Here is a 19063-nt window from a genome sequence, read left to right as displayed (position 1 = left end):
CTCTGGAGAGACCTAAAAATGGCTGTCCACCAATGTTTACCATCCAACCTGACAGAACTGGAGAGGATCTGCAAGGAGGAATGGCAGAGGATCCCCCAAATCCAGGTGTGAAAGACTTGTTGCATCTTTCCCCAAAAGACTCCTGGCTGTATTAGATCAAAAGGGGGCTTCTACTAAATACTGAGCAAAGGGTCTGAATACTTAGGACCATGTGATATTTCAGTTTTTCTTTTTATTAAATCTGCAACAATGTCAACAATTCTGTGTTTTTCTGTCAGTATGGGGTGCTATGTGTACATTTATGAGGAAGAAGAATGAACTTAAATGATTTTAGCAAATGGCTGCAATATAACAAAGAGTGAAAAATTTAAGGGGGTCTGAATACTTTCCGTACCCACTGTATATATTTTTAGAAGAGACCGTAGAGAATAAAATGGAGATCGTTGCAATATTTTATATCACACCGTATTTGTGCAACAGTCTTACAACCAAAAAAATTCATTTTTTTTTATTAAAAAATAAGAAAAAAGTAAAGTTAGCCCAAATTTTTGGATCACTTTTATTCCTATTAAAAGGAATGTAAACATTCCTTGTAATAGAAATGAGCAGGACAGGTCCTCTTTAATGTGAGATCTGGGGTCAAAAAGACCTCAGATCTCACATCTACACTAAAAAGAAAAAAAAAAAAGGCATTTTTTTTTAATCATGAAAAAAAAAATGGACCCTTTGGTGCCGCTGGGAGGAAGCGATGTAGGACATCGCTCCAGTCCTCCAAGGCCTTAGAGTCGAGTGGGGGGACAGCTTGCCCTCACTCGACTTCCTGCCTAGGAGGGGAACGGCCTGTATCATTTTTCCCACTACCGACGGCTCCGGTAAGCGGGGAAAATGACTGGGAAGCGGCAGTAGAGGGGGGCACCGCAAATCCGCCGCCGGGACCACTTTTATGGTAAAGCGGACCGCCCGCCATTGAAGAAAATACCAGGGTTATGACAGCTATCTGCTGCCATAACCCCAGCCTTTAACGCCAAAATTGCAGCGTAAATACTTGGTGGGCGGTCCGTAAGTGGTTAGAGAACTAGGCCGCAAGTTGAGGGGAAGGACCTCCAAGGTAATATTCTGTGGAAAAGCCATGTGCAACTCAGAAAAGACAAAGGGAGAATATAGACTTACTTGGTGTAAGAGGGTGTACAAACTATATGCTAAAAATGGCTTGCGCTTAAATAGAAGATGGTCTGCTGTGCTTAGGAAAAGGTTTGTGGGAGGGCTAGAGGAGTATTTAAATTAGGGCCGAGGGGGGAGGGTGAATTAGGATATAATGGGGCAGACAGGTTAGACCCTAATGGTGGGTGGAATTGGGGGAGGGCTATGGCAGGTGATAAGAAGGTTACCATGTTACAAAAAAACATTGGAAGTTATAGTACTATTTGTACTACAAAAAAAAACAAGTACGAAATGCAACAATGACTTTGTTTTCCAATGCCAGAAGTCTGCCAAGCAAAATAGCAGTGTTGGAAGCTTTGGTCATGAAGAGAAATATGTTTTAAATTGAATTTGCTGAATCTTGGCTTCATTCTTCACATGACTGGGCTATTAATATTCCTGGCTATGCTCTCTTTCGGAGGGGCAGGGTAAAATATAAAAGTGGTGGTGTCTGTCTCTGTCAGAAGTACTCTCAAAGCAAGTGTGAAAGAGGCTCTTGTTGATGGAGAGTGTGATTGTGCTGAAGCATTATGGGTGAAACTGCATATGGGTGTACATATTTCAAAGGTACGATAATCATTTGAGGTTTATTATTTATTTTTTTTTTTTTGTTAATGAGGCTCAGCTCCTTGCACAGAAAGGGCTGCAACAGTGATAATAATGGGGAATTTTAAATACCTGGAAATTGAGTAATGGTACTGCTAAAACAGTAAAATGATGGATATTTCTAAACCTATTACAAGACAAATAGTTAGTAGGAGGAGGAACGGTGACTTATTTAAAATATTTGACACCATTCCCTAGAGCTGCAAGATTCTGTATAAAATAAGAATCACTATTTTGTCTGATTAGAATAAAGATCATGATTCTCTGCGTAACATCATCTTTCACATAATACAAAAAATTGGGCTAACTTTTACTGTTTAATTTTGTTTTGTTTTTTTTCAGAGAAGTGTATTTTTTCCCCAAAAAATTGCTTTGTAAAAGACTGCTGCACAAGTACAGTGTGACATATATATATTTATATACACTGCTCAAAAAAATTTAAGGAACGCTTTGAAAACACATCAGATCTCAATGGAGAAAAATATTGTTATGGATATCTATACTGATATGGACTGAGTAATGTGTTCGGAACGAAAGCATGCTACATCCTTAAATGAAAATGATCAACCTACAGAGGGCTAAATTCAAAGACACCCCCAAAATCCAAGTGAAAAAATGATGCAGCAGGCTAGTCCATTTTGCTGAAATTTCATTGCAACATCTCGAATGGTACTCAGTAGTTTGTATGGTCCCCACGTGCTTTTATGCATGCCTGAAAATGTTGGGGCATGCTCCTAATGAGACAAGAGATGGTGTCCTGGGGTATTTCCTCTGAGATCTGGACCAGGGCATCACTGAGCTTCTAAACTGACTGGTGTGCAACCTGGTGGCGTTAGATGGACCAAAACATAATGTCCCAAAGGTGTTCTATTGGATTTAGGTCAGACGAGCGTGGGGGCTATTCAATGGTATCAATTCCTTTTATCCTCCTAGAACTGGCTACATACTCTCGCCACATGATGCCGGGCATTTTTGTGCACCAGGAGGAACCCAGGACCCACTGCACCAGCTTAGGGTCTGACAGTGGGTCCAAAGATTACATCCCGATACCAAATGACATTCAGGGTGTCATTGTCTAGCCTGTAGCGGTCTGTGTGTCCCTCCATGAATATGCCTCCCCAGACCATGACTGCCAAACCGGTCATGCTGAACAGTGTTACATGCAGCATAACGTTCTCCACAGCTTTTCCAGACCCTTTTATTGCTGTCGCATGTGCTCAGGGTGAACCTGCTCTCATCTGTGCAAAGCACAGGGTGCCAGCGGACCTGCCAATTCTGGTGTTCAATGGTAAATGCCAATCGAGCTCCACGGAGCCGGGCAGTGAGCACAGGGTCCCCTAGAGGATGTTTGGCCCTCATGCCACCCTCATGAAGTCTGTTTCTGATTGTTTGGTCAGAGACATTCACACCAGTGGCCTGCTGGAGGTCATTTTGTAGGGCTCTGGCAGAGCTTATCTTGCTCCTCCTTGCACAAAGGAGCAGATAATGGTCCTGTTGATTGCTAAGGACCTTTTATAGCCCTGTCCAGCTCTCCTAGAGTAACTGCCTGACTCCTGGAATCTCCTCCATGCTCTTGGGACTGTGTTGGGAGACACAGCAAACCTTCTGGCAAAGGCACGTATTGATGTGCCATCCTGGAGGAGTTGGAATGCCTGTGCAACCTCCTATAGGGTCCTGGTATCGCCTCATGCTACCAGTAGTGACACTGACCCTAGCCAAATGCAAAACTAGTGAAAAACCATCAGAAAAGATGAATAGGGAAAACATTTTTAATGTCATCCTCCTGTAAAACCATTATGTTTTGGAGGTCTTCTCATTGTTGCCCATCTAGTGCCCCTGTTGTTAATTTCATTAACACCAAAGCAGTTAAAATTAATAACCCCCCCCCCCCCCCCCCTGCTACTTAACTGACCAGATCAACATCCCAGGAGATTAATTCACTTGATGCTATACTCTGAGTATAAAAAGTGTTCCTTTTTTAATTTTTTTGAGCAGTGTATAACTTCCTTACAGGATGTCTCCAACTTACCAGTCGACCTCAATGCACTGTTTCATTGGGCAACTATGTGGCAAATTAGGTTTAATGTTTAGAAATGTAAAGTTAAGCACTTTGAGGCATCATACATACTAGGTGGAGTAGAACTGGGGGAATCCATAGCGGAGAAGGATCTGGGTGTCCTGGTAGATCATAAGCTTAATAATAGCATGCAATGCAAAGCTGCAGTTTCCAAGCAAATAAAGACCTTTCTTGTATTAACAGAGGCATGGACTCCAGAGAGAGTGATGTCATTTTGCCCCTGTACAAATCATTAGTAAGACCTCATCTGGAATATGGGTTTAGTTTTGGGCACCAGTTCTCAGAAAGGATATCAGGGGAACTGGAGAAAATGCAGAGAAGGGCAGCTAAACTGATACGAGGCATAGAGGAGCTCACCTATAAGGAAAGATTAAAGGAACTGAATATATTCTCTCTTGAAGAGGAGATTAAGGGGGGACATGATCAACATATATATAAATACATAAGGGGTCCATATAGTGAACTCAGTGTTCAGTTATTCACTTTAAGGTCAACACAGAGGACAAGGGGGCTTTCCTAACATCTAGAGGAAAAGAGATTTAGTCTCCAAATACGGAAAGGTTTCTTCACCGTAAGAGCTGTGAAAATGTGGAATAGACTCCCTTCTGAAGGGGTTCTGGCCAGCTCACTAGATTGCTTTAAAAAAAGGTCTGGATTCTTTCCGAGGTGTACATAATATAAATGAGTACTAATATTTATAGCTAAAGTTGATCCAGGGAATATCCGATTGCCTCTCTGGGAATCAGGAAGGAATTTTTTCCCTTGCTGTTGCAAATTGGATCATGCTTTGTTGAGGGTTTTCGCCTTCCTCTGGATCAACTGCAGGTATGGGATTGTATGGTTGGGTTTTTCTTGAGGGCCGGTTCACATTAGTTCGATCAAAGAGATTGCATGTAATTTGGAGCGCACTGCTCCTAAATTACATGCAATCTCTGTGCGGTGCAAATTTCAGCCATACAGTTTGTATGGCTGAATTTGCACCGCTAACGCACTAAACGCGCACATGACCCTTTTTTTTATCCGCAGCAGAATCGGATCGCATATGGCAGTGTGAACTGCCAGGGGTGCGGATGCGATACGATTCGCAGCGTTCCCGCATCGCAGAAGTGTGAACCGGGACTTACTGTTTTTTATTTTGCTTGAGCCAGATGGGCTTGTGTCTTTTTTCAACCTAACTAACATATATATATATATATATTTATATATATATATATATATATATATATATATATATATATATATATACACAGTGGGTACGGAAAGTATTCAGACCCCCTTAAAATTTTCACTCTTTGTTATATTGCAGCCATTTGCTAAAATCATTTAAGTTCATTCTTCTTCCTCATGAATGTACACATAGCACCCCATACTGACAGAAAAACACAGAATTGTTGACATTGTTGCAGATTTATTAAAAAAGAAAAAGTGAAATATCACATGGTCCTAAGTATTCAGACCCTTTGCTCAGTATTTAGTAGAAGCCCCCTTTTGATCTAATACAGCCAGGAGTCTTTTTGGGAAAGATGCAACAAGTCTTTCACACCTGGATTTGGGGATCCTCTGCCATTCCTCCTTGCAGATCCTCTCCAGTTCTGTCAGGTTGGATGGTAAACGTTGGTGGACAGCCATTTTTAGGTCTCTCCAGAGATGCTCAATTGGGTTTAAGTCAGGGCTCTGGCTGGGCCATTCAAGAACAGTCACGGAGTTGTTGTGAAGCCACTCCTTCGTTATTTTAGCTGTGTGCTTAGGGTGATTGTCTTGTTGGAAGGTAAACCTTCGGCCCAGTCTGAGGTCCAGAGCACTCTGGAGAAGGTTTTTGTCCAGGATATCCCTGTACTTGGCCGCATTCATCTTTCCCTCGATTGCAACCAGTCGTCCTGTCCCTGCAGCTGAAAAACACCCCCACAGCATGATGCTGCCACCACCATGCTTCACTGTTGGGACTGTATTGGACAGGTGATGAGCAGTGCCTGATTTTCTCCACACATACCGCTTAGAATTAAGGCCAAAAAGTTCTATTTTGGTCTCATCAGACCAGAGAATCTTATTTCTCACCATCTTGGAGTCCTTCATGCGGGCTTTCATGTGTCTTACACTGAGGAGAGGCTTCCGTCGGGCCACTCTGCCATAAAGCCCCGACTGGTGGAGGGCTGCAGTGATGGTTGACTTTCTACAACTTTCTCTCATCTCCTGACTGCATCTCTGGAGCTCAGCCACAGTGATCTTTGGGTTCTTCTTTACCTCTCTCACCAAGGCTCTTCTCCCCCGATAGCTCAGTTTGGCCGGACGGCCAGCTCTAGGAAGGGTTCTGGTCGTCCCAAACGTCTTCCATTTGAGGCTTATGGAGGCCACTGTGCTCTTAGGAACCTTAAGTGCAGCAGAAATCTTTTTGTAACCTTGGCCAGATCTGTGCCTTGCCACAATTCTGTCTCTGAGCTCTTCAGGCAGTTCCTTTGACCTCATGATTCTCATTTGCTCTGACATGCATTGTGATCTGGAAGGTCTTATATAGACAGGTGTGTGGCTTTCCTAATCAAGTCCAATCAGTATAATCAAACACAGCTGGACTCAAATGAAGGTGTAGAACCATCTCAAGGATGATCAGAAGAAATGGAAAGCACCTGAGTTAAATATCTGAGTGTCACAGCAAAGGGTCTGAATACTTAGGACCATGTGATATTTCAGTTTTTCTTTTTTAATAAATCTGCAACAATGTCAACAATTCTGTGTTTTTCTGTCAGTATGGGGTGCTATGTGTACATTCATGAGGAAGAAGAATGAACTTAAATGATTTTAGCAAATGGCTGCAATATAACAAAGAGTGAAAAATTTAAGGGGGTCTGAATACTTTCCGTACCCACTGTATATAGTGTGTGTGTGTGTGTGTGTATAAAATCGTTGGGGGGATCTAAGTATGTTTCTAGCAAAAAGTAAAAAAATACTGATTTTAACTTGTAAGCAACAAGTGTCAGAGAAAGGCTTAGTCTTTAAGTGGTTAAACTGCCCTCCTTTTCAGACTGAAGTTCATCCCTTTGATCTAAAAGATCCAAATGATACAATGTTTCTTTTTATCTCAGAGCTGAGCAGTGTTGTTATAAACTTTGCTGGCTTCCTTTTTTATTTTTTATTTGACAGCTTTGAGCAGAAAACGGCTCTGCACTTGTTTAAAATGAATAGTGAAAATGCTGGATTGAGATCGTGAGGGGGTTTGAATCGCAATTTTTTTTTTAACGAATAATCATGCAGCTCTACCATCCCACATTAAATAATGGAAAAAGGAAAAGGACCCCACATCTTCCGAACAGGGAGATTGTAGTCAGGTAATGTGAGAGTGTCATACAATACACAAAAATGTTATTTGATGATACAATCAATACATCTTTATTTGTACATGAAATAGTTATCTTGTTAAAAATTGGTCCATATTAACATGATGAAAATACACAAAATACAAGTGAAGGGTTTTGTACAAACCCGTTTTGCATAGATCCAGTGCTGCTTTAGGATCCACAAGCTCTCTATATAACGGTATGGATATAATGTCTATGATGAAAGGAAAATAATTACAAAAATTTTAATACAACACAATAAAAAAATACAACACAATATTACATATTATAATTGCACATAAAAAATACCATTGTGGAGAGGTAATAAGCCACAGATGAAGAAAAGGAAAGGAGAAAAAAAGCTGCCCAAACCAATCTATAAACTGGCACTACAATGTTTAAAAACGCTCCAAAGTGTGAATAAGATGGACAAACCACTCTTGGGGGGGGGGGGGGGGAGGGACACTTATAGACAAAGACCAAACATATACTCTCTCCTAAAAACCCCAATAAATGTCAACCTGCCAGTGCGTCTAAAGTTTTCCAAGTTATAGATCAATGGTTAAAAAATAATAAATATATTCAAATAATTCCAAATCTTGGGTCTAAAGGATTCATAATTAATCATGCTAGACATCCAATAATTAAAAAACATTTACCAAAAATCAAATCCAGCTTAACCACTTTTAAGACCAGGCCTTTTCTGACATTAGTTGTTTACAAGTAAAAATCTGTATTTTTTGCTAGAAAACTTCTTATTTCTAATCCCCAAGCATTATATATATATATAAATTTGATTTTAGCAGAGACCCTAGGGAATAAAATGTAAAAATAATCACTTGTAATAGAATATTAGCATGATAGATCCTCTTTATTGAGAGATCTGGGGTCAAAAAGACCTCAGATCGATCATTTACCTTTAAAAGCAAAAGATATAAGATATTTTTATTTACATTTGGACTTTAAGAAGCAAAATGTTGATGGCCGAGAACCGGATGTGACATCCGAGGTCGCTCCGGTCCTCCAAGGGCATAGAGCCAAGTGAGGGTCATCTTGCCCTCATTTGACTTCCTGCCCAGCAATCGGCTGGACCAGATCGCTTCCGGGTTTACAGGTGGCTCTGGTAAAACCGGGAAGTAGTGGGAGGAGGAACAACTTTCCTGCTGCCTATAAAAGTGATCCCGTGGTGAATGCTAGGATCACTTTTTGATCAGAAATCCGGCCACCTAAGAAAAAAAAAAAAAAGATACCGGGGGGTTATGGCTTCTAGCTGCTGCCATAACCCTGATATTCAACGTCAAAAACATGACCTACATGTACAGTTAGGTGGTCAGCAAGTGGATTTAAAGGGGCGCATTAAAAATCGATCAGGTATACTAAATCCCATGGTGGCAGTGTTTCACTCTACACAAGGAACATAAAAGAGTGTTTTTATCTTTACATCTGGAGGTAAATAGATTTACCCTTCACAAACAGAAAGGCTTCTTCACCGTAAGGGATGAAAATCTGAAATAGACTCCCTCCAGAACTGGTTCTGACTAGCTCATTATATTGTTTAACCCCTAAGCCTAAGCGCCAACAGTAAGCAAATATGCGGCCTCTCAGTGGGTGGGCCTTGGAGATAAGCGGCCTTATATTTGTGTACCAATTAGCAGACACAGCTATGCGTGTGCGTGACCTGCTTGCTCTCGAGACTTCTACCAATGGCTAAAAAAAAAAAAAGACAGCCAAGCACGGTGATCACATTATCATAAACCCCACCCCACCTGACGTCTGAAACCTCTTAAAGGGCCTGAAGGCCAGACGGGTAGTTGATCCAGGGAATATCCGATTACCTCATAGGGGATCAGGAAGGAGATTTTTCCCTCACTGGGGCAAATGGGTCATGCCATATTGGGGTTTTTTGCTTTCCTGTGAATCAACTGTGGGTATAGGATTGTGAATTGGAGTCTTTCAGTGTGCGTGCGTTTTTTTTTTTGGTTAAACTAGACGGACTAGTGTCTTCTTTCAAGCTGACTAACTTTACAACACATAAGTAGCCCCAAGTATATTTATTTCTACAAAGTTCCCCTTCATTAAGGCCTTATCAACATTACTACCGGCACCTTGTATTTTTCACCTGTAAAGATGTTCATTAATCATGTTGTTTCACAGTGTCATACTGTATATTGACCTGTACACGCAGCCTATGGTAATGTAAATCTCCACATGCCTGTGTAAGAAGTTTCTGTTCAAACATGAGGCATACCTCTTGGCACTGCATGACCCCTGTAGTCTGAGAACTAACATTTCCTGTGAAGAAATTACATATACTACAATCCGTCGGTTTATTGGTCTAGTGCTGATGCAGGTAAGAGCTAAACAGTGATTAGATCTGTCACAAACCCTGCAGTTGGAAAATGTTTGCTTTTTTTTATTCCATTAACACACCAACATTTTTGATGCAAGACAGTGTGGGATGGCAACACATACAATGGATGCTGTGTGATGTGAGACAGGAAGTTGTCTTGTTCCTCTGGTAATTAGGGACAGGCTAGCTGTAACAAACAATTAATATAGGGGAATTGATCAGTCATGACACTAAAAAACTGTAGCCACAACATGTGAGCACACAATTACGAGGTAAGGCAAATATAACGCACAGGGAATAGAACTACACTATTGCCTAGTTAAAATAATGAAAATAATTGCAGGTATACGGTACCTTTTTAGCTGTTGGTTTTTGCTGTATATTTATAGTTCAGAAGTATGCTTCAGCAGCTGGTTCAGCCATCACAAACAGCTGCTGAAGTTTTTGGAATATGGGAGACAGTTTTATTCCTGACTTGATGTAATTCTCTTTTCACCATTAAGAGTACATCAAAGCCAGAAGTTTAGTTGCTGATAATTGGGTAATCTTGAAGCTTGACAATGTATTGTCTTTGAATTTATGTGATGAAATAAGTATGCTTGGAACCTTTGGTGTGGCGCTCTTCCATCTCCCTACAACTTCTGCTGGTCTTGTGACAGGGCGGTGGAGGGAACACCTTCACACTTCTCTCTATTTAGTGCACATGCTTAAATAAATATACTTGGAATCCCAAATGTTTGGTACAGCACACTTCTTCACCCTACTCCACCTCTACTTCACCTTCCTTCTGTACCTTCAGACGGAGAAGATAATTTAAGTTCTTGCGCCTGCCTACCTATGTCTTCTGGGATCAAAAGACTAGCTGAAGGGTTTCCCAGATCTTTTGACATTAAATGCAGTGCACATATATGTATTTCATGTGTACATTCAGGCTGTTGTATGGAGCTAGCTTATAACTTTGGTGTTTAAATGAAAAGGTGGGTAAGTTTTCAGACTTTATTTTCCACACTTTTATCACTCACCCCAAGCACAGAGATCATGGAGTTTAAAGGATGCTGTGTGCTCACATACATCTGCCGATACCTGGGAAAGACATGGCTGGGCCTATCCTCTGTCCATTCTGCATGCTATGTGGCAAACAGTATTATTTTGTAATATTTTCCTTTTTGTTTTATACACTCAGTGGAAGATTTCTTTTATTTCCTTGCAGTACTCCGTGCTGCCTGTGACTCACATGACCGTTTCCCAACATTTTGTTAAGCCACATAGGCTTGAAAATGTGTATGGTGTTTATGTGAGTGAAAGAATTCACACCCTGTAAGGGAAGCCCTTGCTGAGAGGAATACGTGAGTGCCAGAAAATGCTTGTCACTTGGCTGCCTCTGGCTTTAAATCCTAAAAATATTGTCAACTTTATTATTTATGGTAAAGTGAAAGTTTTTTTTGTACAACCCACCTCCCTCAACAGCTTAGACTTGCATCTCCATCTTTCTTTCAGCGCTCCTTCCTTCGTGCAGCCACCACCAATATGTCCAGTGTTGAAGCACAGAGGGAGCAGTGACAGTGCCCAAGCTTAGAGATTTTGGCTCCTAGATCTGAACACTACATCAGGAAGGAGGTCACAAGCTCCCCAGACCCTGCAGTACAGAGTAATTTAAAAGGGTGGCCAAGAAGTGGGAGCAGTGTGGGAGCACTGGAGATGTAACTATAAGGTGGTTGGGGGTACTTTACACATCAGCGTCACTTTTCTCAAAATGGGCAAGGTGACAGGGTCTCTTTAAGAAAAGCAAGCATGCTAGTCAAGACAGAATGTCTGATCTACAGAGGGCCCATGACTCCGGACAGGGCCAGGCATCTGTCATTTTCAGAGTCAGTGGTGGCAGACTACCTATTTCTCTCATGCATTGTTTTTGAAGCAGTTTATATTACTCCAATATTCATAAAATGTCACATTTATTACATTTTTAAAGAACAGTGTGAAAGTATTAAAGAGCTGCAAAAACAACAGAAGCTGTGACATTTTTATACAATAAAAACAGCAACGCTAGCTGCTGAATATCTACCTTACCAGTATATAAGAAAGAAATTGTAACATTGGCTAAATGAAAATTAACTGCATTATTCTGTATTTATTAATGAATAAAAGTGAGTTTATAATCCAAACCCTCTCCATCGGTAAGTTGAAATGTTCCCAATAGGCAGCTGCAGGCACCAAGTACTGTGTCTAAAACACAAAATATGGCATGACCATCACACATTTATGATCTTGCTGGAAACACCATTCCACAACCATGGCTATAAATTTGGAGTTACCACACACACTTGTGAGACAGGCACTGATATTGAATAAGAAGACCTGGCTGGCAATAGAAGTTCCAAATCACTCATAAGGTGTCAGAAGGGATTCAGGCCAAGGTCCTGTGCAGTCCACCTGAGTTCCTCCACACCAAACTCCACTAGCTTCATGCACAGGAGTCACGCTGGAACAAAAAATGGCCTTCTCCAAACTATTAACACAAGGTTGGAAGAGCAAAATTGTCCGCAATGTATTTGTATGCTGTAGTGTTAACATTACTCTTCACTGGAAACAATTGATTGCAGTCGTTTGGAGGGGGGGTCCACTTAATTTTGGTCATATAGTGCATGTAAAGGCAAAGCAATTCCTAGTCATTTTAAAATGCTTTCCCATGACCTGAACTGACTTGTATTAAATAAAAAAAAAAATGTACATTTCCTTTTGAGCGTGGCCAGATAATTTTTTTTTTTTTTTTTTTTTTTTTTTTAATACACATTTCAGTCACGATTCAATATAAATCTTATGTAGTTAAGATGTTCTGGGACACAACATAAGATTATTACAGGCTCTACATGTAAATGCTTAGAGAGTAGCTGCACCTCAGTGGCAATCAGCTTTTCATTTCTCTTCCTCCAGATGAGCCAGAAACCAGAGATGCCTGGTGGGCTGAAATTCGACAGGAGATTAAATCTCACGCCAAGGCCCTGGGCTGCCATGCTGTTGTTGGATACAGTGAGTCCACCAGTATTTGGTGAGTGAATCATATTCCGGTAACATAACACAGTTCATTCTGCCAGGAACCTGTATCTCAACGGTTTTAACCGGGTTCTTGTGTTCAGAATATGAAACAAATGTGAATCCTGTAAGGAAAAAAGACTTCTGGATAAATGGCAGTTTTAAAAAAATCTTGTTTTTAAAGTGATACTAAACAGTATCCCCCTAATAAAAAAATAAAAAAACAAACAAACCATACACATCGACCACTTAATTAATGGCTATGTAACCTGTTTCATGAAATTGTGTTTTTCTGGCCCCTTGTAAATCTTCCATTAGCTCCAGAACCTCCTCATTTTCCCCACACCTTGTTTGTTCTGAACCAGCAGTGCATGTAAGTTGCAGTCATGTGAACTGCTCTGTACACTACACATCCAAGTGCATGTCAGGAGCAAGTAAGAGAAGGTTGCTGTGTTCCTACATACAGTATAGAAAGGCCATGGTGAATCATAGCCACCCTCTAACAGTAAATTGTATCAAAGTAGTAAAAAAAAAAAAAAACAAAAAGTGATTTGGAGGTGGCAGAGAGCAATAGAAGATATTTTTTAAAGTTTTTTAATGCATTTGCAAACAGATTTTTTTTCTTTAAAACAAAATTTTGTGTAACTGTTGAATTCAAACTACTCTTCGTAGAAGTCAAGATTTTCCATACACTGCACCAATGATTGCTAAAAGCCTGAAACTGCTTTATGCAAGTTGGAGTAAATGTAATAAATGATATTCGAATATTTGCACTATACACTGGATGTGCATCTAGATAGAGGGGATAGAGGAACAAAAAACAATTATTTGCATGGCTTAATTTTGTTTTGTCCGGAAATGAGGAAGTATCCACTTAGGCCTCATGAAGACAGGGCATTTGTTTAGCCCCTCTGAACGCCTTTTATCCAGGCAGGAAAAAAAAATGCTTAAAAAAAACTCACCTACAGCTGCATATTGCACACACGTTTAGGGGCCTAATGCGTTTCAGCACAAATGGATTCCTTTGGCCAGAATATTCTTTCCTTCTGGGCATTGGAATGCAGTAATGCTCAAATACACCTAAATGCGTTTAGGTGCATTTACATGCGCTTAGTTTTGTTTTTTCTGCTTTTCAGTCATCTTTTTTCAGCCTGTAAATGCTTCTTTTCTAATATGTATGTAAATGCCTGTGTGCGCATGGATACAAAAACTAACAGAGGTGCTTTTACATGCTGAAAAAAAAAAGCAAAATCCTGTTAACGAGGGAATATTTTTTTTTTTTTAAGCACAGTGTGCAGGAGGCCTTTTTCTTAACATATGATGAAATGGTACATGTAAATACCTTCTTATTTAAGATACCTTTTGCATTAAGCCATAACTGGCCAAAGGTTGTCTTTTTTTATGTTTACTCCGTGATCCACTTAGATCCAACCCCTAGGTTGTTTGTTGTGCTTTATTCTGTAAACCTGCAAAGAAGATTCCTCTAACATGAGTTGTGCTGTTCTCTTCTCTCTCTTCACAGTGAGGAAGTCTGCATTCTTTCAGCCTCTGGTACCGCCGCTGTCCTGAACCCCCGCTTCCTGCAGGATGCAGCCAGCGAATGCTGTTTGGAACAAAGGTTGTCCGCCCAACCTGGCTTCTTTATAGGGTCAGAAAAGGCAGACTTTGATTATTTCCCACACAGCAAGGATAGTGCTCTTCGTATAGGGTAGGTAGGGTGGATTGCGGCCGGGGCACTTCATTCCTTGCGTCACTAACACCGGCAGAGGTAACGCCTCGATACAACCAGATCATGCACAACTTTTAAAGGGACAGTCCCAGACTCCAATATTAGTCTTTTCAAAGGCAGGTGTTGGTTAGCCTATGTGCTTATCACATCATGTGAGCTTGAAGGGAATCTAAAATCATATTATAATATTATATAAGTTTCAAATATATTAAAATAAAACAGAATTATCCCATCCACTTAGTACAAATACTTAAAATAAAAATGTCTTCCAATATTAAAAGTAAAAAAAAAACTCACTTGGATTCCAGGCTGACAACTAAATTTACATATGAAATACACATACAGTTATAAAGCAGTTGTGTAGCCTTCTATATACCGATATATCCCGCTGCTTTTTTTTTTTTTTTTTGTGTAAGGCATATATATATACAGCACAGCGGTGATTTACAAGTGTTCTTAGAGGAGTCCTGAAGCAAGCAGATCCCTGATTCATTCACTGAATAAACCAAAAAATTACTTTACAAAGGCGAGAAATCTGTCAAAAGCTCTTGGAGCTCAGTGTGATGGGACTGTCCTTTTAAATATCATAGATGACCTAATAGCACGACAATTCTAACCCGGGAGGGAAAGAGGGGCACAGAAAAGTCACCCTATAATCCCATCCTATCACAGCCTGCTTGACCCAGTGTGTGTGTGTGTTTCACCTTTTTTCCTAATAATCTTTTAACACAAATGGCAACATTCAAAATTTCCAGAATGAAATTGGAGGATGTTGGTTGCACTCTCTGTAAGGAATTGCATACTATTCTTCTTGCTTTGAAGTAACGTTATGACTTTCTGATGTGTAGGGTGGACGAGGTATCTTCAACAGGCTGCGGTTTTTGTCACATCCCCTATGATGAACTGAACATGCCGTTTCCAGCGCACCTCACCTTCTGCTACAGCTGCCGCAAGCAGAAAGTCCCTGATGTTCTCTTCACAACCATAGATCCTCCCAGTGATGCCCCCATGGTGGGGAAAGGCTGCCTGATCCAAGCCAGGTGCGGACACTCCTTTCCTCTCAAGTTTGTGACCTGCAGAGATTGTTAAAGTGGTTGTTACCCAAAAAAAAAAAAAAAAAGTAGAGATCGTGTTTCCCTTATAGCAGGTTAAACAGCACAGTGCTTGTGCTGTCTAACCTGCCCCTCTGGAAATTGTAAAAAACCTGGCTGATCCTGCCATTTCTTGTGCCCCCCTCTGTGTGCTGACCACGATAATCATGGCTAATGAATCCTGATCACAGTCTGCCTGCGTGCCTCCATAATCCACTGTGTCTCCCCCTCGCCTCCCTGCCTGTCAGCTCAGGCATTTGTGTCTCTTTCTCCGCCCAGCCCCCCACTTACTGCCGTTAATAAAAAAAACGAAATTGTCACTGCCAGACCCTTTCTTTTAAGCTCCCATCCAGCATTGTATAAGTGTTTGTTAGAAATGAAGCCTCTAAAAACCTTTTTGCGCTGTATCTTCAGGCCGGTCACGTGACTCCCGGCTGCTCTGATACTCCGTTCTACAGCGGGAGGAGCTGAGCAGTGAGCTCGGCAGTCACATGACTCCCAGCTGATGTCAGAGGGAAAGCTCGGCTTCTCCTGCTGTAGCCCTGCATCGTAGTGGCAGAGCGGCCGATAGTCAAGTGACCGGCCAGAAGATACTTCACAAAAAGGTATTTAGAGCCTTTTTTTCTTACAAACACTTATACAGTGCAGCATGGGAGCTTGAAAGAGAGGGGATGACAGCAAAGCATTATTTAGGATTACAAACTCTTCAACTAGAAAATCAACAAAATGCAGATTTATCAGGGGTGGCCAGATTTTTGCATCCATTTCTATAATTATGGAAGTGGCAATGGTTAAAGCCATAAATTACAATTAAATGTAAAGCTAGAACTTTTTTCTATTTTTGTCACAACTTAGAGGGGGATTTCCTCTCACTCTTTGGAGATTTTCCCTATGTCCATCCTAATAAGGCAACAGGAATCTCCCCCTACAGGACACAGAAAACAAAAACTGGCAAAGTTTTAATCCCTTCCATAATCTATCCAAAGCTAAAAAATGTTTGTAAATAGAAAGTATAGTGTATTTTAAGGCCCCGTTCACATAGCAGCGACGCTACTTTCCGGGGCGACCTCTGAGGTCGCGGTGCGAGCAGCGCGCCGCGACCTCGGAGCGGCCGGCACGGACTTCATAACATTGAAGTCTATGACGGTCGCTCCGGGTCGCCCCAAAGAAGCTCCGGACCCTTTTTCTAAGTCGGAGCGACTTGTGTTGCTCCTATTAGAACGGTTCCGCAGCTTCCCTATGGAAGGCGACCTACGGCAACCTGTGAACCCCAGTGTGAACGGGGACTTAGTGAGCACATAATTTGGGTTTTTACTGCAGTGTTTTTCGTATAATATTTTGCATGACTTCAACTTTTTTACAAACTTGTTTTACCATACTTTATTATTGTTTAAATGTAGAGATATTCAGAAGAGCCTCTTGAGGGAGCCCTGTATTTTACTGCATTCACTGCAATTTTATCAGCTGTTAATATAAGATATTACCCAATGCATTGGTTTTAGTGAGTCAACCAAGTCAAAGACTTAAGCTGGCCATAGATTCGAACCGTTTATGAAGATTCACAAGGATCGAGTCGCTCAGGTGTATGCAATCCACTAATGAGAGGTCGGGTGCACATCAGATCCGCAATCCCGTTAGCAATTTCCATATAAAAGATGACAGACTGCACTCTGACTTGAAAGCGTTAACAGTTTTTATTCATAAATCCATAACAGACAAAGGCATCAGGGACAGGAGCCAAATAGTTAACTTTTTGCCTCCTGTCCCTGATGTCTTTGTCTGTTATGGATTTATGAATAAAACTGTCAACGCTTTCAAGTCGAAGTGCAGTCTTTCATCTTTTATGTGGGAATAAAATCATGTATGGGCTGGCTAAATGTACGCAAGTTGATCGATCAGTCGGTATAACCAGCCTGCTGCGATTTTACATGCTGTTATAGCCGCTAGCAATAATCACTGTTCACCTGGCAGGGACGACTTCACCTAGCCGTCCATCCCTCTCCTTCCCCAGGAGAACACAATGGCTCTGCAGGAGGGGTTCCACTGTCAACAATGTCTGGTTGCAAGAAAGTAATTTGCTCCGTCTTTGGCCAGTGTTAGGCAAGGCATAAGGCGATCCCCCCCCCCCCCCCCCCTTCCTGCAACCATGGTTTACAGGGCAGAAAGTCACTCGATTCTCTCATCAACATAATCAGTGCTGATGGGGTAAGCCCTCCTGGGGAGCTGTTAGGTTCTTCCGGCAGGAAGCCCGTCTCTGACGGGGGAATACAATGATTATTACTAGTGGTTATTTGCATACCGAAAATCCGACATGCAGGTTATACCTAAGTCGATCAATTGGTTGATTGGGTACATTCTGCCTGCCCATAGATTGTTGGAATCTCGGCCGTGCCCTGCTCAACCGGCTAAGATTCAAACCATCTATGGCCAGCTTTAGGCAGGCCATAGACTATGCGATTTTCTTTCCTGCAGCAGCTGTTGATGGGGGAATCCTTCCCGCAAAGCTATTGTGATTTCCCAGTCGGGGGGACCGGGGAGCTGCCCCTGTTTTTGCAGCACATTGATTATTGCTAGCCGCAATAACACTAGCAATAATCGTATGCTAGAAATTCTGCATGCTGGTTGTACTCCCAAGTCGATTTATGGATCGGCCAAGATTCGAACCATCTATGGCCGGCTTTAAGCGGACCATACCCTGTTTGATTTTTTTCATTCAGCCTACAAAAAAATCGAATAGATTCCCCTATCCACACTATACAGCACAGATGGCCGAATCTCCTGCTATGCCTAGCGCATTCTAGCAGTCATCACTGGCAGCTGTCAGAATACTTGGACAAAGGTTGCATCTGATTTAATGCAGCTGCTGTTTGGTTCAGAAAGGTTTCTATCTGACACCTCCAATTTTTCAGTCCAGGCATGTTAGGCAGGAGGTGGCTGATAGGGCCACACCACCCATGTACCAAATTTATATAGTATGGCCAGCTTTACATTGTCTCACATGGTACCTGCGTTCATCTAGTAATGTTTCTAAATACACAATCAGTGTAGCTGATCAGCTGATTGCTTTGGTGACATTATTTTTTTTTTTTTTAAATCCCTGTATTTAGTGCTTCACTGCTTTTTTTCTGTCCTGGTCAGGTTGTGTCGGCTGAAGAAGAAAGCTCAGACAGAAGCAAATGCCACGGCAATCAGCAACCTTCTGCCTTTCATGGAGTATGAACTGCACACACAGCTCATGAACAAACTCAAGCTGAAGGGAATGAACTCTCTTTTTGGTCTGAGGATACAAATAACTGTCGGGGAGACCATGCTTCTGGGACTTGCAGTAAGTCCTCCCTAAAACCTGTCATGAGGCAGAGCTTACACCACCTGTAGGCTGAGCTTTGTAAATCGGCAGCATAATTTATATGTCATAATGGAATGTGGGGTACTGATGTATGACTTAATATTTGTGTGTTTAGGGGGCCCTCTATAGACAAAGTCCAGCTCTGACACCTCCATACATCTGCCCTAATCAGTTTACTTTGCTTGTTAATAACATGAGGATAAATGTTATCAGACCTCTAATATTTAATTTTCTCTGTGGCCAAGGCCAAATACTTAATTTACAAAGTTAAAGGGGCAGATTACATTTAGTTTTCTCTGTGCATT

The 19063-nt window shown here is 41.4% G+C and overlaps 1 protein-coding gene across 10 annotated transcripts in view; it reads left to right on the top strand.

The window, feature by feature from the left end:
• The window catches only part of C2CD5 (C2 calcium dependent domain containing 5), a 190175-nt gene that overhangs the window by 88108 nt on the left and 83004 nt on the right, over positions 1 to 19063 (top strand). For 5 of the 10 annotated variants that reach the window (XM_082256116.1, XM_082256123.1, XM_082256118.1 and 2 more), the window contains 4 exons: positions 12494 to 12608; positions 14115 to 14210; positions 15170 to 15361; positions 18551 to 18737. In XM_082256116.1, coding sequence (XP_082112242.1) covers positions 12494 to 12608; positions 14115 to 14210; positions 15170 to 15361; positions 18551 to 18737 — 590 coding nt within the window. Of the gene's footprint in view, positions 1 to 12493; positions 12609 to 14114; positions 14301 to 15169; positions 15362 to 18550; positions 18738 to 19063 lie in introns of all 10 variants that reach the window. The other 5 variants (XM_082256121.1, XM_082256119.1, XM_082256117.1 and 2 more) reach the window with 1 other exon arrangement.

This window comes from Pelophylax lessonae, assembly GCF_965119305.1.
Source record: "Pelophylax lessonae genome assembly, chromosome: 4".
Lineage (NCBI taxonomy): Eukaryota > Metazoa > Chordata > Amphibia > Anura > Ranidae > Pelophylax > Pelophylax lessonae.
The sequence above is the reverse complement of the archived record's forward strand: the minus strand, read 5'-3'. Positions and strand labels throughout refer to the sequence as shown.